This window comes from Oncorhynchus mykiss, chromosome 24, assembly GCF_013265735.2.
Source record: "Oncorhynchus mykiss isolate Arlee chromosome 24, USDA_OmykA_1.1, whole genome shotgun sequence".
NCBI lineage: Eukaryota > Metazoa > Chordata > Actinopteri > Salmoniformes > Salmonidae > Oncorhynchus > Oncorhynchus mykiss.
The window spans coordinates 3,205,846-3,230,433 of NC_048588.1; the positions used below are offsets into that span (position 1 = coordinate 3,205,846).

General features: G+C 42.3%; 1 protein-coding gene across 1 annotated transcript; it reads left to right on the top strand.

Moving 5' to 3' along the window:
* The first annotated feature begins 1,368 nt into the window (after window positions 1–1,368).
* On the top strand, window positions 1,369–24,068 carry LOC110503565 (cleft lip and palate transmembrane protein 1 homolog). The gene is made up of 15 exons (XM_021581958.2): window positions 1,369–1,519; window positions 8,489–8,616; window positions 11,175–11,298; window positions 11,623–11,781; window positions 11,863–11,980; window positions 12,075–12,160; window positions 12,270–12,390; window positions 12,578–12,822; window positions 12,981–13,074; window positions 13,169–13,296; window positions 13,579–13,641; window positions 13,732–13,827; window positions 13,936–14,071; window positions 14,477–14,644; window positions 22,004–24,068. The coding sequence occupies exons 1-15, from the start codon at window positions 1,406–1,408 to the stop codon at window positions 22,201–22,203; spliced, it is 1,980 nt and encodes a 659-aa protein (XP_021437633.2). The 5' UTR covers window positions 1,369–1,405; the 3' UTR covers window positions 22,204–24,068.
* Window positions 24,069–24,588: the final 520 nt, after the last annotated feature.

Sequence of the window (24,588 nt, forward strand, 5' to 3'; positions counted from 1 at the left end):
ATTTCCATAGAAAATGACTGAAGTAAAATTGAAAGTCTCTCAGTAAAATACTATTTGAGTAAAAGTCAAAGTATTTGGTTTTAAATATACTTAAGTATCATCTACAAGACCCTGCTAGGTAAAGTCCCCCCTTATCTCAGCTCGCTGGTCACCATAGCATCACCCACCTGTAGCACGCGCTCCAGCAGGTATATCTCTCTGGTCACCCCCAAAACCAATTCTTTCTTTGGCCGCCTCTCCTTCCAGTTCTCTGCTGCCAATGACTGGAACGAACTACAAAAATCTCTGAAACTGGAAACACTTATCTCCCTCACTAGCTTTAAGCACCAACTGTCAGAGCAGCTCACAGATTACTGCACCTGTACATAGCCCACCTATAATTTAGCCCAAACAACTACCTCTTTCCCTACTGTATTTATTTTATTTATTTATTTATTTTGCTCCTTTGCACCCCATTATTTTTATTTCTACTTTGCACATTCTTCCACTGCAAATCTACCATTCCAGTGTTTTACTTGCTATATTGTATTTACTTTGCCATCATGGCCTTTTTTTTGCCTTTACCTCCCTTATCTCACCTCATTTGCTCACATCGTATATAAACTTGTTTATACTGTATTATTGACTGTATGTTTGTTTTACTCCATGTGTAACTCTGTGTCGTTGTATGTGTCGAACTGCTTTGCTTTATCTTGGCCAGGTCGCAATTGTAAATGAGAACTTGTTCTCAACTTGCCTTCCTGGTTAAATAAAGGTGAAATAAAAAGTATCATAAGTCAATTGAATTGCTAAAATATACTTAAGTATCAGAAGTAAAAGTATAAATAATTTCAAATTCCTTATATTAAGTAAACCAGACAGTACAATTTTCTTGGTTTGTATTTATTTAGATAGCCAGGGGCACACTCCAACGTAATTTACAAAGGAAGCATTTGTGTTAAATGAGTCTACCAGAACAGAGGCAGTAGGGATAACCCGGGATGTTCTCTTGATAAGTGGGTGAATTTGACAATTTTTCTGTAAAAACATAATGAGTACTTTTGAGTGTCAGGGAAATGTATGGTGTAAAAAGTAATTTTCTTTAGGAATTTACTGAAGTAAAAGTAGGCAAACAAAATACATAGTAAGGTGCCTACCCCCCCAAAAACGACTTAAGTAATACTTCAAAGTATTTTTTACAAAGGTACTTTACACCCCTGGGTTACAACAGGCACAAATACAGTAAGCACAACATACCACTGAACATACAGTAAAGAGAGCGTAGCAGATATAACAAGCAGCTGTCTCCTCTATTGTTTAAAAGAGGGGACTGCTGCAAATAGAGAAATAAGGAAGGCACTGATGTCTTCATGCCAACATGGGACGACTTGCTTCTTTGCAACAAAAAAAAAACGTCACGTTGTAGATGTACCTATCTGAGCTCACGCGAGAACTTCAGTTTCATTGCCAGCGGTGTGCGACAGAGACAGCGAAGATGGCGTCGCAGGAGACCGAAGCTTCTCCGCAAGCCAACGGCGAGGTAAAAATGAATTAAATTGTATGACTGTCGTCAAAGTGTGAACGTACCAATATCGGCATATGGCTAACTCGAGCAGTGAATGGCACTGCAGACATTGTTATTGAAGTGTGATCGTTTCACACGCGAGCTTTTTGACGCTGTCAATGCCGGTCGGTTTATAAACGTCCCCCCTGCCTTTCACGGTGCGTTTGTTACAGCATCTTGCAAGTTTGTTATTTTCTGATAAACCGACAACCATATTTCTGATCAAAATAATGAGGTCGGTACTTGGGGTAACAGATCATGTCATGACAGTGGATGATTGGGTTAGCCCGTTTTAACCTAGCTAGTTAGCTACAAGAGTGGCTAGCTAGACTGGCGATGATATTTCGTCAGCCTAGCCAACGTTCGTTTAGCAGAATCATTTGTCAATCATTACCTTTAATCGCACTTCCTTTTTTAATGGACTAAAGTTATTACTTGGTAGACTAGGCTAGTCTGCTGCCTATCACTATCAACTGAGTGCTAAACGAATCACAGCCCGGCGCTGAGAATGATCGAACATCTGTGTTTTCTAGATTTTGGTTCGTTAGCTACTTAGTTATGTATGTTGCATTTTATTAGCTAGCAAGCAGATCCGACCGCATGTTTAGCGCTGTACTAGGGTCAGACGGGATTCATGTATAGTTTAAGACACTGCGGAGCTGGCGCAAAATATGGCTCGGGAAACATACCTCAATCCAGGGATGAGAAATGTTGTATTCCGATTTGTCCCATTATCCAAACTGTTACACCGAGAAGTTTGCTGGAAGGGTTAGGTAACATGCAAAGTAGTTAAAATAGCTAAAAAATGTTTTGGTTGTCTGTAATTTGAACTTGCAACCTTTGGGTTGCTAGACATTTGCGTTAAACGCCCAACCAACCACCCTACTTTAATTTTTGTATGTCTTTTGTAACCATACCAAATGTAAAATCTACTAATTTGGGTGTCCTGAATGTACAATTACTATGTTACGTCTAGTCTGAGACCAGGCTGTTTTTCTGGAAAACTGCCCTTTTCATCCTCAAGCCACGGCAGCCATTTTGGAATTGCAGTGTCAGCCAATCCGCTTCTTTGTTGTTCAAGGCGACATGCCATTCCATAATGGCTGCTGTGGCTACTGATAACTGTCATTCAATCTTCTCCTGTAACAGTTGGGATAATGGGACAATTCGAAGTACAAAGCATTTATCATCCCTGAATTGGGGTATGTTTTCCAAGTGAGACGCCGAATAATCTAAACAATTTACACGGTGAGCCTGTCTGACCCTAGTGCATCTGTAAGCAAGCGGGTTGGATATTCTTGTTAGTTATTAGCTAACTAGCAAGCTAGTCACTACTCATCAGTTAGCAAGCTAATGTTGACTTCGGTCAAACATCCGTGCACATGCATGCCACGGGACTGTCATCCCCTTCTGAACAGATCGGATCAATTACAATTTTTTGGTTCGTGTGACATTTGCTTTAACTGGGAGACTACGCATGCAAAAAAAAAATTTTAGAGGAAGAGGGGGGGGGGGGGGGGGGGGGGGGGTAATTTCTTACTGTGTCTCAACAAGCCTCCTGATTTGATAGTTATTAAATCAACTTCAAACGCATCCGCTAGAGGCCCTCTTACCATGCTAGCCTTCAGAGTGGTGTTCTCTAAGGTCCTCATGGCTTGTTTGTGCAGATACTTCTAGTTGATTATCCACTGCATTCACGAGTATCCACTCATAGGAACCAGTTTGGTCCTCTTATCACAGATACTGTCAGTCATCTCACCAATGAGGAATGCTACAGGAGCCAAGGCAGCAGCTGTCTTTCGATTCCCTCCATGAAAGATTGACAGGTAAAAAGGGATGTGTTGTCTCTCTTAGCAGTAGGCAAAGCCATTGGTTGTTTTGAAGCTTTTACTCTGTGTCCCATTGGCAGAATTTAGTAGCGGGTAAAATGTTAACCCCAGTTGACAATGTGAGTTGTAAGGATTACTTCTTACTGGGAAAATAAGTTGGATTTTGGATCCTGTGTAATCTTGGGGTGCCCTCTGGAACAAAACGGAGCATCTGCCACAGATAATGAAATCATTCCAGTCAGTTAACATCATAAGGAAACTGCTGCCTTCACTCAAAAACACTCATGCAGCACTGTTTAGCTTCAGCCTCTTAGGCCATGGTGGTCACTGTGTTGACTGAAACCTTTGACTGTCAATGCAGTTTGTTCTTAGAGGCTTGCTGTCCATCCCTTTTTGTGTTGGTGACATGCAGGGGAGATGTGATTTTCAGAAAGTGGGGCCTGTCTTGTGACTTGGCGTGTGCTTGTCTTTTGTTTCACTGGGCAACAATGCACCCCTGCTTGGGCTTTCTGACTGACACGTTCTTGGCTTGGAATGCTTCCTTCATGCTGCACTCACTCCAAACCATACAACTTAATTAGACAGGATTTGACATGTAAGCAAAACCTATCAAAGTAGCTACATCATCATGGGTCCTAATAGTAGACTTTCAGGGGAACATTAATGCAGTATAAACCATTGACAAACCTCAGGAAATCACTTTCTTTATAAGTGACTCGCATAATTCATTGGTGGCTCTTGAAATGAGTCTCAGACTGGATAACCCCCCGAAGTGCTACCTTCCTCACCCTGGTTTGGGTCTTATTTTTTTTTCTCTTGCTCGCTTTAGGTCAAATTTAGTTGATGCTGGAAAATCAAAAATCTTTTCTTATAGTGTTCATGGAAACTGGGAACTTCTGGGTAAAATGTCCTACAGTCGACAAAACAAAATTCACCAAACATGACAGCTGTGATGGAAACAGGAAGATTTAATACAATTTTATAAATGCCGACAGCCTAGGGAGATTAAACATTAAACGGTTAGTTGCTGAAAATACATTTGGCCTGTCATGATATAGGTGAATTTGCATAATTTAGTGGAATTAAATTGGCGTGTGTATTTTCGTTTTGTCGTCATGCATACCGAGGCTAGTTTGAGGAGCGGAATAGTCGATCACCTGTCAAAAAGCCTGCACTGATGAGAAACATGCTTTTGTCAGCCAAGTCATTGCGCAACAAATAACATGCGACTGCGTCTAGAATTGTTTAACTTTGATGGCCACGGTTTTAAAATGAGCTTTTTTTGTCTTTCTCGATCTCGACTCGTAATAAAAGCACGCCTCCGATTCGAGTGCGTAGGCTATAACGTTAGTCAATGGTAAGAAGGCAATCAGCGCGTCACTCACCACTTTGCAATTTGAGTTTGCGGCAGTATATTCGTTTGAAACCTGAACATTTTACTTCAAATAATGAGTCATGTCTTACCTTGCTTCAAAGTAGCATTGCGAAAATCCATCCATAGAAACGTGGAGGCAATTATTTTAGACTTCCTTATGCCATTAATCAGCATTTCTCTCATGTTCAAATCAAATTCCCGTCATTTGCGTTTTGGCAAATGTTTTAAAAATACGTTTTATTAGCTGCTTCATTACAGCAGTTGCATGTTAAATAGTAGACCATAGAGACTTTTGACTCTATGAAGCTCTGTGGCGACAGAGCCCCCACCTGTTTTGAGCCCCACATTTTTAGGTTAGAAATAGTGTTGCGAAGGCTCGGAAGCTTTCCGGGAAAATTTCCATGGGGAGTTAAGCCTGGGAATTGTGCTTAAATTCATTTTTTTTACCTTTTTTTTTTGTGGGATACACAGAAGGCAATTCTAGATTTTGTGGCATATTTTGGTTAAACTATCCCCAATTCAATGGAATTGCAACCCTCTGCATGCACAGCGCATTCTTCCATCACATGTACAGCTGATTCTCAAGATCTTACACACTAATGAGATGCTATTGAGCCCACACTACTACACTGTCTGAGCCAAGGACCACATGCTTTCTGGTATGTTTTGATTACAATACTGGGTGGGTTGAATATATTTTATGACATACATGATTTTTTGTTAACTAGTAAATAGTAGTCTACAGCAAAGTGTGTTTAAATGATTTCTAACTTAACAATTTCTGCTAGTTAGTCTTTGCTACCATGTGGGTTTTTAGCTTGCTTGAATCTGCTAACTGAGTGTTAATTAATCTGTTTCCATACATGTTTAATTAAAATATATATATCTTACAAAGGAGTTGTTTAATCTAACTGCCTAACTTTATCTGTACATGGAATAGTATTTTTATTTATTTAAATGTTTTACAAATGTTTTTATAACCTTTACAGGCAAATGCCACAGGCACTATCTGACAAAAATCCCTCTACTTCTATTCGAGGTGAAAATGATGAATTGGACACATAATCAATAGCAACAGCTCATGGTCCTCCTGGAATCAGATGTTTTTTTTTACTCAATGGAGGAATGTAGGCAGAGAAGCTGATGAATGTCTTGCTCGAGCTGTGTATGCAACTGGTTCAGCTCTGATGCTCACAGGCAATGTGTATTGGAAGAGATTTCTGAATGTTCTTCGCCCAGCATACACCCCTCCAACCAGACATGCTTTATCTACTCATTTGCTGGATGCAGAGTTCAACAGAGTTCAAGTGAAGGTCAAGCAAATCATTGAGAAAGCAGACTGAATTGCAATCATCTCTGATGGGTGGGCAAGGAATAATTAACTTCATAATCTCCACCCCTCAACTAGTATTCTACAATAGCACAGACACAAGGGACAACAGACAGACCAGTCCTTACGTTGCAGGTGAGCTGAAGGTAGTCATCAATGACCTTGGACCACAGAAGGTATTTGCACTGGTGACAGACAATGCTGCAAACATGAAGGCTGCTTGGTCTAAAGTGGAGGAGTCCTACCCTCACATCACACCCATTGTCTGTGCTGCTCATGCATTGAATCTGCTCTTCAAGGACATCATTGCACTGAAAACAATGGATACACACTACAAGACAGCCAAGGAAATGGTTAGGTATGTTAAGGGTCATCAAGTTGTAGCAGCAATCTACCTCACCAAGCAAAGTGAGAAGAATAAGAGCACCACATTGAAACTGCCCAGGAACACCCGTCGGGGTATTTTTCCCATAATGCCCCTTCATCTTGGAACATGCTATAGGAGATTTTAAAGGTAGGGGAGTTAGTGTCCTTGTCTTGTCGGTTTTTGGAGTTTGTGGAGGTGGACAAAATTGGTGTTGAACACTAAAATGTCAAGAAGCTGGTTGCACAAACTTACGACGGGGCAGCGGTGATGAGTGGTAATGTACGTGGTGTCCAAACGCTACTGAAGGACACTTACCCAAACCAGCAAATTGTGCACTTTCTGTTGGTTACGTCGTTTTGCTGTTTGGGAAAAAATGTAGGTGGTTGACCGGTTAATGAGGGTCAGTTAGTCAGCTGCAAAATGTACCAACATTTGCATCCCTACGACAGACATTTTGTTCTTCTTGTCTGTAAAATGTTTTATGCAAGAAATGGCAGTGGAAACAACTTTTTTTTTTAATGCACAAATATTGATATAATAACCATCATATCGAAGTAAACTTGGAGTCGTGATTTGTGGTCCTGCCACTATGACTCGGAAAACAACGCACTTCAGCTAAATAAATAATGAACTTCACAGAGGGTGGTGGTGATGAGCTTGATGCTCCTTTACAATAAATATCGAGGGTCTTATTCTAGTGACATGATGGCTGCCGTATGACAAATAAACAATGAACTTGCTCTTTTGTCCATAATCATCTCGTGTAGGATATACCCGCACTATATCTGAGAGCTGTTGGCTAGAGCGCACGCGCCAATACCAGAGTGGGCACTTTTGCTATATAACGCAACATTTAAACCATCAGTAGAGTTGAAAATGCGATGGAAACCCATTTTAACTTGTTTTTTTTTTTTATACGGTACGTAAGAATTTAATCACAGAAGTTGTGCACTACGTCATCACGCACAACTAGTTAATTTGAGGGGAAAACGTCTCTGGTGGGAAAATGCACATATTTTGTTAACGCAGAGAATATTAGCATAAATCTTTTGCCTAGCTATTGAAATTGCTTTTTTTTATATATATATATATTTTTGCACCCTACATTCTACTTTATCAGTGTTGTCCAGAGAACACGCACCAAGACAAGATTGGGCAAGTTTGCTATTTGATAGAAACAGTTTTTGTGACAACCGATGGAATCGCATTGAACTTAAGTTTCCATGAACTGAATAAAAAACTGATGTCCAGAAGGTGTTTTTTATGTCATCACGCACAGCTTTTCATCTGTTACAAGCCAGTTTGATGCAAACACTCCTGTGCATATCTTTTTGATGGATATTCCGCTAGTGGATGGAAACCCATCTTAGGATTCCCTGATTGATAGGGATGCACGATATAGCGGTGAACATATCGGAATCGGCCGATATTAGCTAAAAATGCCAACATCGGTATCAGCCGATGTCTGTTTAGTTCAACGCCGATGTTAAAAAACAATGTCAAAGCTACCGTGCATACCTATATAACGTAGGTACATGACATAAACTCCACGTAAAATTTTGAAACGACTGAACAAATTAACAACGGAACAGAATAGCAAGTAAGTGAAATAAATATGTTTTGATTGTTTTACTGGTAATGGGGACATACTTAAATGCCAACAATAACTTTTTTGTGTGTAACCTTTATTTAACGAGGCAAGTCAGTTAAGAACAAATTCTTATTTACAATGACGGCCTGGACGAAGCTGGGCCAATTGTGTGCGCCCTATGGGGACTCCCAATCACGGCCGGATGTGATACTGCCTGGATTAGAACCAGGGACTTTAGTGACGCCTCTTTCACTGAGATGCAGTGCCTATTTAACTGTACTAGAATGCTGAAAAGGCCGCTAAAATGTTTAAATATTGGTTATTTGTATCGTTTAGTTTTTGGCAAGGAAAATATTGGATATCGGTATCGGCCAAAATATTTAATATCGGTGTATCACTACTGGTGTGTGTGTGTGTGTGTGTGTGTGTGTGTGTGTGTGTGTGTGTGTGTAGGTGAGCAGCAATGGAGCTGCTGCAGCCGTGGATGGCCAGGCCATACAGACTGCTGTTGGGGACCCTGCACAGCCCCCGCCGGCTCCACCACCCAACGCATGGTCGGTCATAAAGGGAGTACTCTTCAGGTGGGTCAGAGATGTGTGCACGGAAAGTATTCAGACCCTTTTACTTTGTCCATATTTTGTTACGCTACAGCCTTATTCTAAAATTGATTAAATCTTTTATTTTTTTTTCCGCTCATCAATCTACACACAATACCCCGTACTGAGAAATCAAACTGAAATATCACGTTTACACAAGTATTCAGACCCCTTTACTCAGTATTTGAAGCACCTTTGGCAGCAATTACAGCCTGGAGTCTTCTTGGGTATGATGCTACAAGCTTGGCCCAACTGTATTTGGGGAGTTTCTCCCATTCTTCTCTGAGGATCCTCTCAAGCACTGTCAGGTTGGATGGGGAGTGTCGCTGCACAGCTATTTTCAGGTCACTCCAGAGATGATCGGGTTCAAGTCCGGGCTCTTGCTGGGCCACTCAAGTACATTGAGACTTGTTCCCCTAGCCACTCCTGCGTTGTCTGTGTGTTTGGAAAGTGAACCTTTGCCCCAGTCTGAGGTCCTGAGCAGGTTTTCATCAAGGAACCCTCTCTGTACTTTGCTCCGTTCATCTTTCCCTTGATCCTGACTGATCTCCCATTCCCTGCCGCTGAAAAACATCCCACTGCATGTTGTTGCCACCACCATGCTTCACCATAGTGATGGTGCAAGGTTTCCTCCAGATGTCACAATTGGCATTATGGCCAAAGAGTTCAATATTGGAATCATAAGAAACCAAGGTGCACGATGGCGCACGCGGAATCCAAACCGGCTGCGCGCGTGTGCCATTGTGCATAAATGCATATTTTATCCCCCCACACCAAACGCGATCACGACACTCAGGTTGAAATATAAAAACAAACTCTGAACCAATTACATTAATTTGGGAACAGGTTGAAAAGCATTAAACATTTATGGCAATTTAGCCAGCTAGCTTGCACTTGCTAGCTAATTTGTCCTATTTAGCTAGTTTGCTGTTGCTAGCTAATTTGTCCTGGGATATAAACATTGAGTTGTTATTTTACCTGAAATGCACACGGTCCTTCTACTCCGACCAATTAATCCACACATAAAACGGTCAACCGAATCGTTTCCCGTCATCTCTCCTCCCAGGCCTTTTCTTCTCTGGACTTTATATTGCGATTGGCAACTTTCATAAATTAGGTGCATTTCCGCCACCGCCCTTGTTCGTCTTTCAGTCACCCACGTGGGTATAACCAACGAGGAGATGGGAGAGTCAGGAGTTGCAGTGCGATCTGCGTCACAAATAGAACTGACTTCTATTTTAGCCCTTGGCAACGCAGATGCTCGTTGGCGCGTGCGAGCGAGCAGTGTTGGTGCAATAATTGATTAATATAGATTTCTACATTTATTTTGAAACGCTCGCGATGCGAGCGGTCAAGTCATGGTATAAGTGTAAATATTGCTGTTACATTGCACAACCTTCAATGTTATGTCATAATTATGTAAAATTCTGGCAAATTAATTATGGTCTTTGTTAGGAAGAAATGGTCTTCACACAGTTTGCAACGAGCCAGGCGGCCCAAACTGCTGCATATACCCTGACTCTGCTTGCACTGAACACAAGAGAAGTGACACAGTGTTTATGGTTAGGTACATTGGTGCAACGACAGTGCTTTTTTTTTTTGTGAATGTGCTTGTTAAATCATCACCAGTTTGGTGAAGTAGGCTGTGATTCGATAAATTAACAGGCACCGCATTGATTATTTGCAACGCAGGACAAGCTAGTTAACTACACATGGTTGATGATATTACTAGTTTAACTAGTGATTATGTTAGTTTTTTTTTATAACATAAGTTTAATGCTAGCTAGCAACTTACCTTGGCTCCTTGCTGCATTCACGTAATCGGCGCCCAAAAATGCTGATTATCGATTATGAAAGCTTGAAATTGACCCTAATTAATCGGCCATGTCGACCTCTAGTACGCACTACCCTCTGTAGTGCCTTAAGGTTGGATTCCGAGCAGTTCCCATACCAGGTGGTGATGCAACCGGTCAGGATGCACTCGATGATGTAGCTGTGGGACTTTTTGAGGATCTGGGGACCCATGTCAAATCCTTTCAGTCTCCTGTTTCTAAGACAGTCATGAAGAGGGCACCCTGGCATTGTCGTGCCCTCTTCATGACTGTCTTAGCGTGTTTGGACCATGATAGTTTGTTGGTGACGTGGACACCAAGGAACTGTAATCAATCCTCTCCAACATCTGATGATATATATATATATATATATATATATATATATATATATATATATATTAAAAAAAACACACGTCTTTATCTCCACTTTTGTTTCAGACACATACCCTTTATGGTAGATTTTAAGTGGGATCGTTGGGACTACACTATACTACTAACCTAGCATTTAACCCTTACCATAACTGTTTTAAATTTCAACTTTAATGGGGTGGTGTCATTTGGGTGGTCCCAATCATAGAAATGTAATTCTATTTCTATGGTTCCAAGCACCCCACTTAGAAAAAACAACCTTTTTACACATTTGACAAAAAGTTTAATTGGTTTCAATTGGACTTACTTGACTTTCTTCTTCTCTTTCCTCATCCTCTACAGGATCTTTGTCATCTGGGCCATCAGTAGCTGGTTCCGCAGAGGGTCCTCTACACCAGACCCCAGTACCCCAGCTGGGGCACCGCATTTACCCAGTCGAAACCTTTTCCCCAAGGAAAGCCTCATGGTACACCAGCCTTTTCACACTGTTCTGCATAAGCGATTAACCCCAGGTCATGTGACAGTATTGACTTCCTGGTTGACCTTTTGGTCTGTGCCTGCCCCTCAGTGGTAGTTCTCTGGGTGAGTTGTGTGCACAACTTGTCTCCGTTGATGAGCTTTATCCTGGCTAGCTTGTTGACTTGCACTCAGTAATTAGTTCACACTGCTGGAAAAAGAAGCTATGCCACAGCAAACAACCACCCAAAGTGGTTGAGAGCAAGTCAATAAGAGAATATGGAAATACATTACATGAAGACTAAGTGATAACCTGTTTTCTTTTTGCCCTCAGGACCTGTATGTGTACATCTCCCAGGACGAGGTGTTCTCTGACTTCAACGACACACAGTCCCTGTTCTGGTTCCATAGAGACCTGGTCTACGGAGACTGGAACACTGGAGAAGATGGGGACGGCTGCTATGAGCACTCAATAGATCTGAACATCCCAGAGGTGAGGGAGCAGGAGGGAGAAGTGAAGGTAGAATGTCCATTTTCTAATCTCTTTCTCTTTCGCTGATCCTATGTGCTACAGAAGGTGCAAATGAATGGTTCCCTCTACATCCACGTGTATTTCACAAAGACTGGTTTCCACCCAGACCCCAAACGCAAGGGCCAGTATCGTCGGCTAGCGACAGTCCATGCCACGCGGAGTAAGTAACCCCCCCCACACTCTGGTGCATGCATGACCTTCTCAAAGTAGTATGTCAGTGGTTTCACTCACGTTTTCCTCTTTGACTCTTTCAGTGCTGAACAAGTTCAAACGCAGGAAGTTTGTGAAGACTAAGAACCTGCTGACGGGGGAGACCGAGACCGACCCGGAGATGATCAAGGTCGGCTGTGTTTACCATGATGCATAGACCCTATTTTTGTTTTCGGTCAGTAAACCCAGTCCGTACAGTATTGATTAACTGCCGTTCCTCTTTTCTCCCCCCACCCCAGCGAGCGGAGAGCCACGGCCCAGTGGAGATCATCTCCCACTGGCACCCTAACCTCACCATCAACATGGTGGACGACCATACAGCCTGGGTCAAGGGCTCGGTCCCACCTCCACTGGACCAACGTAAGCTCTACCAACCTATTCTCACGCTTCTCAGTGGTTCAGACCAGAGCATGTATTAGGAGGGTTGAGATCTACTGCTTCTTTACAAATATCTAACTAAAGGGGAAATACCTTTTTGTTGTTTTGTTACTGCTCTATTCCGTCTCATTTTCTCAACCCATTCTTTTAACCCTCCACAACCCTACAGATGTGAAGTTTGACGCTGTGAGCGGCGACTACTATCCTATCGTCTACTTCAACGACTACTGGAACCTGCAGAAAGACTACTACCCCATCAATGAGAGCCTGCAGTCGCTGCCTCTGCGCCTGTCCTACTGCCCGCTGTCCCTGTGGCGCTGGCAGCTCTACGCTGCCCAGAACGCCCGCTCACCGTGGAACTTCCTGCCAGAGGACACCTATGAGCAGTCTGACGAGGACCAGGACTCTGTCAAGGTCAGGGGTTAGAGGTCATAGGCTGGGGCAGGGCGTACATTTTTGTTTTGCTTTTGCTCCTCCAATTTAGCACATCGTAGAATCAAACTGGTCCCGGAGTCTGGACCCCATGTTGTTTCCCTGGTAACCGTGGCTAAGGAACTGTGTTGTCTCTGTAGGTGGCCCTGCTGGAAACCAACCCCTACCTCCTGGGCGTGACCATTGTGGTCTCAATCGTTCACAGCGTCTTCGAGTTCCTGGCATTCAAGAATGGTGAGCTCACTGTGCTTCTTTTTTCCCACAGCTTAACTGCCTATTACATGTATTTTGTGTGGTTGAATGTTCTTTCTATTCTGGTGTGTGTTAGACATCCAGTTCTGGAACAGCAGGCAGTCCATGGAGGGTCTCTCTGTGCGCTCCATCATCTTCGGGGTGTTCCAGTCCCTGGTGGTGCTGCTCTACATCCTGGACAATGAGACGAACTTTGTGGTGCAGGTCAGTGGGTTTTTCCATTTGTGTGTGTGTGTATATGTATGTATTGTGTGTGTGTATATATATATATATATATATATATATATATATATATATATATATATATATATATATATATATATATATATATATATATATATATATATATATATATATATATATATATATATATATTAAAATAAAGACTTGTCACCAGACCCCAGGCTCTGTAGGGATGTCGTTCATGACCATTGTACTAGAGCAGAGTGGTCCCTTCTCTAATCCCCAGCTCGTGTCCCATAACAGGTCAGCGTGTTCATCGGCCTGCTCATCGACTTCTGGAAGATCACCAAGGTCATGGACGTCAAGGTGAGATGGAGAACAGGTATTTCTCTTGTTTTCGGGTTGCGCAAATGAATCCCTGTTTGTTAGCTAATCTGGATGTCGGTTTCCCCTTAGTTGGACAGAGAGAACAAGTTGTTCGGGATCCTCCCACGCTTATCAATAAAAGACAAGTCCACGTACGTGCAGTCCTCCACCAAAGTCTTCGACGACGTAAGGAAACCCGTCAACGCCACACACAATACAACAGCTTTTATTGACCGCTAGAATGGCAACTCTTCTACTGACGTTTTTTTGTCCTGTCCTCTTCCCTCTGCGTAGATGGCGTTCAAGTACCTGTCATGGCTGCTCTACCCTCTGTTCGGGTGCTATGCCGTCTACAGTGTGCTGTACCAAGAGCACAAAGGCTGGTACTCATTCGTACTGGGCATGCTCTATGGCTTCTTGTTAACCTTTGGTGAGTCACGGGTGGTCATTGTTCAGAAATGGGATTGTAAATATTTTTGTTTATTTTTCTGGTTTTGGAAAATCCTCGTTTTCTATGCTGTGATGATCAAATCGCTAAATATCAGTTGCACAGTCCAGGACAAGTGAGAGTCTATGCCGTCTTAATCCTAATTTTACATAGCCTGATCCCTATTGACAGTCTGTCCGAGCAGACAGTCGAGCCTTATTGACCCGTAAGTCTATAATTATTGATAGTCTGTCCTTGTTAACACACTCTCTCCTAAATGTCTCTTTATTAATTGACATCCTAAGTGATATTCGACCCTAAGTGACACTGTCGGAGACGGACTAAGTGCGACGCTCATCGTTTTTTTGATCTGATTCGTCGTGGTGTCTGCTTTGTGATTTGGCTCAGGTTTCATCACGATGACGCCACAGCTGTTCATCAACTATAAGATGAAGTCCGTGGCCCACCTCCCATGGAGGATGCTCACCTACAAGGCACTGAACACCTTCATCGACGACCTGTTCGCCTTTGTCATCAAGATGCCCATGATGTACAGGATAGGATGTCTCAGAGACGGTGCGTTATTACTCACTGCCCTCCAACACACACACACATTTCATAGACTTAAGTACAGTCCATCCCGGGTCTTAACAATGACTATCCCATTGATGTGAGAGGAGAAAAAAAACATTTAAAAAAGAGTTCCCTTGGGGGTTTAACGGTACACGTATTTATACCGAACCGTTTGTTTCTGGCTGCATCGTGGACCTGAATGAATGCATCCCAAAAATATATGAACAAAGTAATAACACTAGGCCTGCAGCCTGTCTACGCTGCATTGTCTGCCTTTTTGAGTACGTCTGAGCTGAAAAATAACATGTTCAGGCTGTTGCGTTAACGACCACAGTGGTTCCTCGTTTGAAATCATACTGTAGTGTCGTGAACGATATGTTGTGACATGTCGGTGAGTCGCAGCGCTTGCAGTTAATACTCATTTAAAACACCAGAGGGCATATTTGATCACATCTTCTCCATCTAGTCTCTTTATCCTTCTTTTTATTGACGGAAACACAAAGATGTTGATGAACAAAAACCGTATACTACTTTCTATTGGCTGTAAAGTATATACTGTACATCATGACCCAATAAGGTTGTTTTGATTACGTGGATTATAATTGTCATTTGTAGGGGGTTGAAGCATTTTCGTCAGGGCAAATCAGGTCTGTGGTCTTGAGTTAGACATTTCAAACTTTAGTCTTGTGTCCGGTGAACTGTTGTATCTTTTGGTTTGCTCGTTTTGTTTAAGCGTTTCAGTTGTAAAAAAAATAAGAAACGAAAGGGAGCCTTGAATAATTAAACAATATATGAGCTGCAACAAGTTGGCTAAAGCAATTGCAATCACGATTGAAAGCGACTGTTTTTAATCTTTGGTTGTGCTATTATTGTATTTGTTGTGTTACAAATCGTCATTTAAAAAAAAAAACAATTCCCACCTGTCAATTGCCAAATATCTAAATTCTTATTAGCCAATCACGTGATCGGGTCCTTATCAGGCATCGCAGCTTCGAAGTAACAACTGAGACATAAACTGAACAAGTTCCACAGACATGTGACTAACAGAAATTTAATAATGTGTCCCTGAACAAAGGGGGGGGTCAAAATCAAAAGTAAGTCAGTATCTGGTGTGGCCACCAGCCCCATTAAGTACTGCAGTGCATCTCCTCCTCATGGACTGCACCAGATTTGCCAGTTCTTGCTGTGAGATGTTACCACACTCTTCCACCAAGGCACCTGCAAGTTCCCGGACATTTCTGGGGGGAATGGCCCTAGCCCTCACCCTCCGATCCAACAGGTCCCAGACGTGCTCAATGGGATTGAGATCCGGGCTCTTCGCTGGCCATGGCAGAACACTGACATTCCTGTCTTGCAGGAAATCACGCACAGAACGAGCAGTATGGCTGGTGGCATTGTCATGCTGGAGGGTCATGTCAGGATGAGCCTGCAGGAAGGGTACCACATGAGGGTGGAGGATGTCTTCCCTCTAACGCATAGAGTTGAGATTGCCTGCAATGACAACAAGCTCAGCCCGATGATGCTGTGACACACCGCCCCAGAACATGACATACCCTCCACCTCCAAATCGATCCCACTCCAGAGTACAGGCCTCGGTGTAACGCCTATTCCTTCGACGATAACTGTGAATCCGACCATCACCCCTGGTGAGACAAAACCGAGACTCTTCAGTGAAGAGCACTTTTTGTCAGCTCTGTCTGGTCCAGCGACGGTGTGTTTGTGCCCATAGGCAACGTTGTTGCCGGTGAGGACAGGCCTACAAGCCCTCAGTCCAGCCTCTCTCACTGATGGAAGGATTGTGCATTCCTGGTGTAACTCGGGCAGTTGTTGTTGCCATCCTGTACCTGTCCCGCAGGTGTGATGTACCGATCCTGTGCAGGTGTTGTTACACGTGGTCCACCACTGCGAGGACGATCAACACCCGTCCTGTCTCCCTGTAGCGCTTTCTTGGGCGTCTCATAGTACGGACATTGCAATTTATTGCCCTGGCCACATCTGCAGTCCTCATGCCTCCGTCACGCAGATGAGCAGGACCCTGGGCATCTTTCTTTTGGTGTTTGTCAGAGTCAGTAGAGAACTTCAGACACTGAAGAGGCTTTTCATAACTGTGACCTTAATTGCCTACCTTCTGTAAGCTGTCTTAACAACCGTTCCACAGGTGCATGTTCATGAATTGTTTATGGTTCATTGAACCATGGGAAACGGCGTTTAAACCCTTTATAATGAAGATATGTTAAGTTATTTGGATTTTTAGAAATTATCTTTGAAAGACGGGGAAAAAGGTCCTTTTTTTGTTTTTTTTGCTGAGTTTCTATACCCAACATATTCAACATGCATTATATAGTGATGGTTTTATATCAATTACACCTATTGTAGTTGAAAAAAGCTTGCCCAGTTTTCCAATTGTTTTTTTTTTTACTGGTTCCACATCTGTATTACATCACTAGGTGGAGACATTGACCATAGTACCCCAAACCCTGAGTACCGACCTGTATGGTCTACCACATGTCTCATTAGCACCACCAGCTGACGATTTCTCCTTAATTGTCTTCCCCATGCCCTAATAGGAACTTGTCCATTCACTTTGTGATTATTCTGAAGAAGGCCATTGAAGGCCTCAACATCATTCTTTTAAACCTGTTTAGCGAAAGTAAAGTTTTAGTGTTGAGCGAGCGTTGTGCCTTTTCCATTCCAATGTGTTCGTCATATAGGAATGCTAAAAACATTTATTTTAACAGCTCCAAAGCAATTGCCTGTCTATGGCTCAGGAACCACTTGCCTCTTTCTGTAATCAAGATACCTGCTGGTAACTCTTGTTGGATTCTGGGTTAAACTTGGAACATTTGCTATCCTAGGAACTATGTTTTACATCAGAAGTCGGTGGCTTTGGAATGTGCTGGGTGGACGGGAGGAAGTCACAGGATTGCTATAGGGGATAGGGATGGACATCTGTGGATTAGGAAAATGAGGGGTTGAGGTCAGGTCAGATCCCCTTAAGGGAGAAAGAGTGTATATACTAACTTGGAGTGTATATACTAACTTGGAGTGTATATACTAACTTGGAGTGTATATACTAACTTGGAGTGTATATACTTGTTGTGGTGGAAACATGTGTCTAGTGCAGCTCTAATGATCCTCTGGGAAGAATACACATGGTTAAGCTTTCAGAGTGTCAGAGTTTTATTACTCTGAGAATCAGAACACTTAACTGTTAAGACAGCTTATGGGGTCTCCTGTAGGCCGTCATTGTAAATAAGAATTAGTTCTAAATAAGAATGAGTTAAATAAAGGTTAAAATAAAATGTTTTTAAAAAATCTGTCAACGACATTAAGACTAAACCGGACACGCTCTTAGGCCTACAGCTGAGTGGTGGTTATACAAGGCTATACAAGGTTATACCATCTAATGACATGACTTATTATAATGATGATCATAATTGTAATAACAATAAGGAGATGAAGAAAAAGGAGGGTAGAGAAGCGAGAGCTGCTTGCATATTATGTGTGACAAACCGATGGTGTTGGATTACAATACCTTTTCTGCCTGTTTGGAACCGCGTAAACAACACGAATACCAGAGAATCTGTTCTAACAAACATTTTGTAAAGCCTTTTATTAAAGCATAGCAAAGATTTTAAAAACAGACTGCTTGCTTTACCCAACATTTATCTGACATTTTGCAGTTGTGTGATACTTGGTACTCACGGAGTCAGTAGACTATTAAATAAACTCAAACAGGCAACAGAAGCAGGATCCGTCTCATTCCTGTAGACATACCTTTGGTCATGTAGTGTATGTGGAAACCTGCTCGTTGAACGTCTCATTCCAAAATCTTAGGAGTTTTAATATGGACTTGGTACCCCCTTTGCTTCTATAACATCCTCCACACTTCTGGGAAGGCTTTCCACTAGATGTTGGAACATTGCTGCGGGGACTAGCTTGCAGTCAGCTTTCCAATTCATCCCAAAGGTGTTCATTGAGGTTGAGTTCAGGGCTCTGTGCAGGACAGTCAAGTTCTACCACACCAATCTCGACAAACCATTTCTGTATGCACCTCGCTTTGTGCACGGGGGGCATTGTCATGCAGAAACAGGAAAGTGCCTTCCCCGAACTGTTGCCACAAAGTTGGAAGCACATAATCGTCTTGAATGTCATTGTATTCGGTAGCATTAAGATTTCCCTTTCACTGGAACTAAGGGGCCTAGCTCGGACTTTGAAAAACAGCCCCATCCTCCACCAAACTTTACAGTTGGTGCTAAGCATTGGTTCAGGTAGTGTTCTCCTTGCATCCGCCAAACCCAGATTAGTCTGTCATCACTCCAGAGAACGCGTTTCCACTGCTCCAGAGTCCAATGGTGGCGAGCTTTACACCACTCCAGCCGACGCTTGGTATTGCGCATGGTGATCTTAAGCTTGTGTGCGGTTGCTCAGACATGGAAACCCATTTCATGAAGCTCCCAACGAACAGTTATTGTGCTGACGTTGCTTCCAGAGGCAGTTTGGAACTCGGCAGTGAGTGTTGCAACCGAGGACATCATTTTTACGCGCTACGGCACTCGGTGGTCCCATTCTGTGAGCTTGTGTGGCCTACCCCTTTGAAGCTGAGCCACTGTTGCTCCTAGATGTTTCCATTTCACAGAGCTTCCAGTTGACCGGGGCAGCTCTAGCAAGGCAGACATTTGACAAACTGACTTGTTGGAAAGGTGGCATCCTATAACATTGCCATGTTGAAAGTCACTGAGCTCTTCAGTAAGGCCATTCTACTGCCAATTTGTCTACGTAGATTGCATGGCTGTGTGCTCAATTTTATACACCTGTCAGCAACAGGTGTGGATGAAATGGCCGAATCCACTCATTTGACAGGTGTCCACCTACTTTTGTGTGTGTGTGCGTGCGTATACATACATACATACATACATACATACATACATACATACATACATACTGTAGTGTATACGGATGATTTATAAAGATGGGCACGTTTAACCGTTAGGCTGTTGATTATAGATCTATTTATACTGAACAAAAACATATACATGCAGCAATTTCAAAGGCGTTACAGGTCATACAAGAAAATCTGTGAAGTTTAAATAAATTCAGTAGGCCCTAATCTATGGAATTCAAATGATAGACGGATACCTTTTTTAAGGTTGTGAGGCCCGTTGGACGTACAGCCAAATTCTCTAAAACGACGTTGGTGTCCATGGTTCGGCTTATGGTAGAGAAATTAACATTTTAAATTACTTCGCAACAGCTCTGATGGACATTCCTGTAATCAACATGCCAATTGCGCGCTCCCTTGCCTTGAGATATCTGTGGCATTGTGTTGGGACAAAAGTGAACATTTTAATGGCCTTCTATTGTCCCCAGCACAAGCTACACCTGTGTAATGACCATGCTGTTTAATAAGCTTCCTGATATGTCACACCTGTCAGGTGGATGGATTATCTTGGCAAAGGAGAAATGCTCACTAACTGGGATGTAAACCAACTTTAACATTTTTGAGAAATACGCTTTTTGTGCGTTTGGAAAATGTCTGGGATCTTTTATTTCAGCTCATGAAACATGGGACCAACACTTTACATGTTGTGTTTCATATTTTTGTTCAGTGTAATTAAGTTGGTGTTTCCTCAATTTGCACTTTTATGCACAAAGCAACATATAGGGAAAGGCGACAATTCAATGGTCACTGAAGATTGTTTCAGAACCATGGACAGCTCTATTTTTCAGCATAGGGCTGATTGACTCACTTATTTGTAGCTTTTGTTCAAAACAAGTTATACTACAAAGCAGGGTTAAATGCATACTTTCTGATTGTCTTTAGCATGTTTATTGCTGCGTATATGCGCCCATTCTCGGTTGTTGAGAATATGGGGATTCAGCACCTCATGAACGTGCTCGAGACTTTATGAAACTGGAACCCTCGCACCCGTTTCAGAGTGGGTCCTACCCGTTTTCTATCTAAGCAAGGTAAAGCCGACGTTGTCAATAAATTGGCCAACGCATCATGTGTTGAGCTTACTACAGATCAGTGATGGGCAACTCCAGTCCTCAGGGTGTAGAGTGGTTTCACACTTCTCCCCATCCTAATCAAACACAGCTGAATAAACTAATTGCATTCTAAACTGAAGATCATGATTAGTTGATTGTTGGAGTCAGGTGTGTTAGCTGGGGCAAAAGTGTGACACCAATCAGGCCCCAGAGGATTGGAGTTGCCCATCCCTGCTACAGATGGATCTCCATGCCTACAGAGAGCTAATTAAATGATAACAAAATCTATATTGTAAAAGTGCATTTCCTGCAATTCTCCACATTATGGCATAGGGTGGAGGCAAATGTTTTAAATATGATCACTCGTGATCAATGTGCCCCACCCAGGTCGGTAATTCGAAACATGCTTACTACAAGTTTAGAAAGCTGGCCGCAAGACTAACTAAACAATCAAATATTTTTTTGTGCTGACATGGGCTAATTGAGTGAATGACTGATGCAGAACCACATGTGTTGTCTATTATTCTTAGTCTTAACAGTAAGTTGAGACCCAGGCTGAGTTGGTCCACCAGCCTACAAAATGTTCTGCGGGCTCATCCCTGGTGTAGATGAAAGGGACAGGTTAAGGATTCTCAAGCCTTGAGACAATTGACACATGGGGTGTCAACTCAATATTAGGAAGGTGTCCGTAATGTACAATGTCTGAGCCATGTTTACATATTCATTTCACACAGATATTGCACTTTGTTGATGAGTAATTGTTTTCATTTCAGAAAAGGCAAAGTGTTGGTACTCCTGATTTGTGCTCTCATCAGCCATTATATGACTCATGATCATACATGGAATCAGGAATAGCAACACTTTGTATTTTAAAGGGCCAAAAATGTTGCTACAGTAACTATTGGCATTTCATTTTCCCGCTGTACCGAAACCGAACTGTGACCCCAAAACCACAATACGTACCCAACCATGTGTTTTGCTGAACATTACACCCCTAGTTTTGATACCCAAGGCTTATTGTCAGGGAAGATTTTACAGGTTTTAGTGACTCAACTGACTCAACACAGAAGTTGGCATAGTCTGAAATAACATCTGTGACTTCATCAAGATCAGAGCTGCTGTCCTCATACCTCCCACATAGTAGAGTCAAAACACCCCTGGAGACCAAATACCTCCCACATAGTACAGTCAAAACACCCCTGGAGACCAAATACCTCCCACATAGTAGAGTCAAAACACCCCTGGAGACAAGTGATACTGTTGTCATTCCAGATCTGGACAGTTATAACTGTTTTAACCTAATATGTACCCAACCATGGGTTTTGGTGAACATTACACCCCTGTAATAACTCTTATGTTTCCCTCCCACAGACGTAGTATTCTTTGTCTACCTGTACCAGCGCTGGATCTACAGGGTGGATCCCAATCGGATGAATGAATTTGGCACCAGCGGAGCAGAACCCACTGGAGTGGACCCTAACAAGGACAGCACAGCACAGGGGGAGGTCACAGCCACAGGGGAGGTCGCCGCCATAACAGAAAAAGCAGAGGAGGAGAAGAAGAACGATTAACATGACCAACCTATCCGCCTTTCTCTCCCTCGCTCCTGGGGCGAAGCGGACCTGTGGAAACCAGGCAGAGTGAAATGTCACTTGCCAGGGAAAAGGAGTCATTGTATTCTGTCATGGACACCGCTACATATTTCTGTTTAACTCTCTTCTTTGTGTGGGGGATCTGCAGCAAATCGTAATTAATGTAGACTCACTTTTTTCTTTTTTTTTCTGCAGTTCAAGTGAAACGTGATGTACTGTAATCGTTATATTTTTCTATGGGTAACAGTAATGTTTTGGAAGCAAGGTTGTGAATGTGGGAGATCCAGTTGAGGGTGGAAGGTCGCAGTACATATCTCCGTATTTTCAGATCTTTGCGCCATTTATGGATTTCTTGTGATTTTTTTTATTTTTATTTTTCATTCCGTGTGTGAACGCAGTGTGTCATGGTGGGGTAACTGGAAATTGGTGAGTAGTGCTGGAGGAAACTGGAAGGGTCCAGAGCCAAGGGCAACGTGAAGGGAACCAAGATGGACGACCTGTCTAACCAACACTACCCACAGAAGACAGACTACCCTCCATTTTTAATCAAACGGTCGATGTTCCCAATAAGAACAAAAAAAAAACAGCCTTGTAGGTATTAATATAAATACATTAATATTATTGACTTGATTTCTGTTTTCAGCCATTTGAATTTATTTAGTATGTTCTGAAACTACAGAATCTCAGCTTGTAATGTTAATACTGATGTCAAAATGTCTAGCAATAGCTGATTTACAAGTCTTTATGCCTGGACTTCTGATTTTTGAATTATTTTACTACATTCACACGCCAAGCAGGACCACCTTGACATACAGTCTACAAGACATTAACAACCCACCCTCAGAACAGCCTCATAGCGCCGGGGCATGGACGCTACAAGGTGTCAAATGCGTACAACAGGGATGCTGGCCAATGTTGACTCCTATGCTTCCCACAGTTGTCAGGTTGGCTGGATGTCCTTTGGGTGGTGGACTATTCTTGATACACATGGGAAACTGTTGAGTGTGAGATGGTTTAAAGCAGTGTTTCTCAAACTATGTCCTGGGGCTGTACTTTTTTTTTTTTTCCCCTAGCACTTCACATTCAAATAATCAACTAATCATCAAGCTTAGATTATTTTAATCCGCTGTGTAGCGCTTGGGCAAAAACCAAAACATGCACCCTTTAGGGTCCCCAGGACTGAGTTTTGGAAACGCTGACATAAAGGCATCCCGCAGTAAAGTCACACACCTACACAATTACTTTTCCCCCCAATTTATTTCTCCCATAGGAGATTTTTAGAAACACTTAACAGGCTGTGATGAGTTATTAACCGTGTAAATCTCTCGGACAAGGTGATTTATCAATATATTCGGCTATTTATTCTCAGCTTTTAGAAATGCTAATTGGCATCAAAGTAGACGACATGCAAGATGACAAATCCCTGCAAGCACATTTCAAACTTACCCAAGACAGCTCTCCGAATTGTCAATTTAAGGAAATGTAGCCATTTTATTCCTTACTAAATGTAGTTAACAGATGGTTAATCCAGAAATCCTTACCTTTTCCTCGTTTCGGCAGTCTCACCCAGAGCATCATGGGCATGGTTATCAAAACATGACGCCAGTTTAAGACTTCACAAAACAGGTCCCTTAATTTAAGTGTTTCTAGAATAGGTTTATATGGGTATTATTTCTCATACTGTGGTACTCTAAGAACATATTTTCATTAAACTAGCACCATTTAAAGGGGCAAATTGTAGTTCAAGCAAATGTCCAGGCAACTTCTGAAGGTACACCCCACTACTGTCTTTAAACAGCTGAGAGATGGATGTAACCACTGTTGAAATAAACCCGTAAAACAAATTATATTCTTTAAGAATTAATGGGTGTTGTCGCGAGAATTTTCAATCCCAATGATAACTCAAATAATTTATAACTTTGACCAATTCCCAGAGGTTTGTAAGACCCTGGGTTTAATAATAATTAGGCGAAGTCTCAGATTGTGCAAAAGGTTAATTCTTTATTCAGAGAGTACTCTGAAGTCAAAAATGAGAACAGTCATTTTATAATTCACACACACATCAGTAGAAACTCTGCCTCCCTTTAGGTGGGCTGTATTTTTCCACAATACTAACACTTTTCTTCCAGCTTGGCAGTTTCTAGCTGTTCCTCTCCTCCCTAGATTAGAGGGACCTTGGAAAGGGCCTCTTTCCTGTCGTATGTTTTCAGAGTTGTAACTAAGTCATCTGTGGTTCACATTGCTACAAAGTAACACAATATTTTTATCTAAACTTGTTTTACACACACATTATTGGATTATAGTCTCATAATTCTAATACATTTCACACCGTTAAATACGTTTCAGGGTGGAATTCTTTAGTCA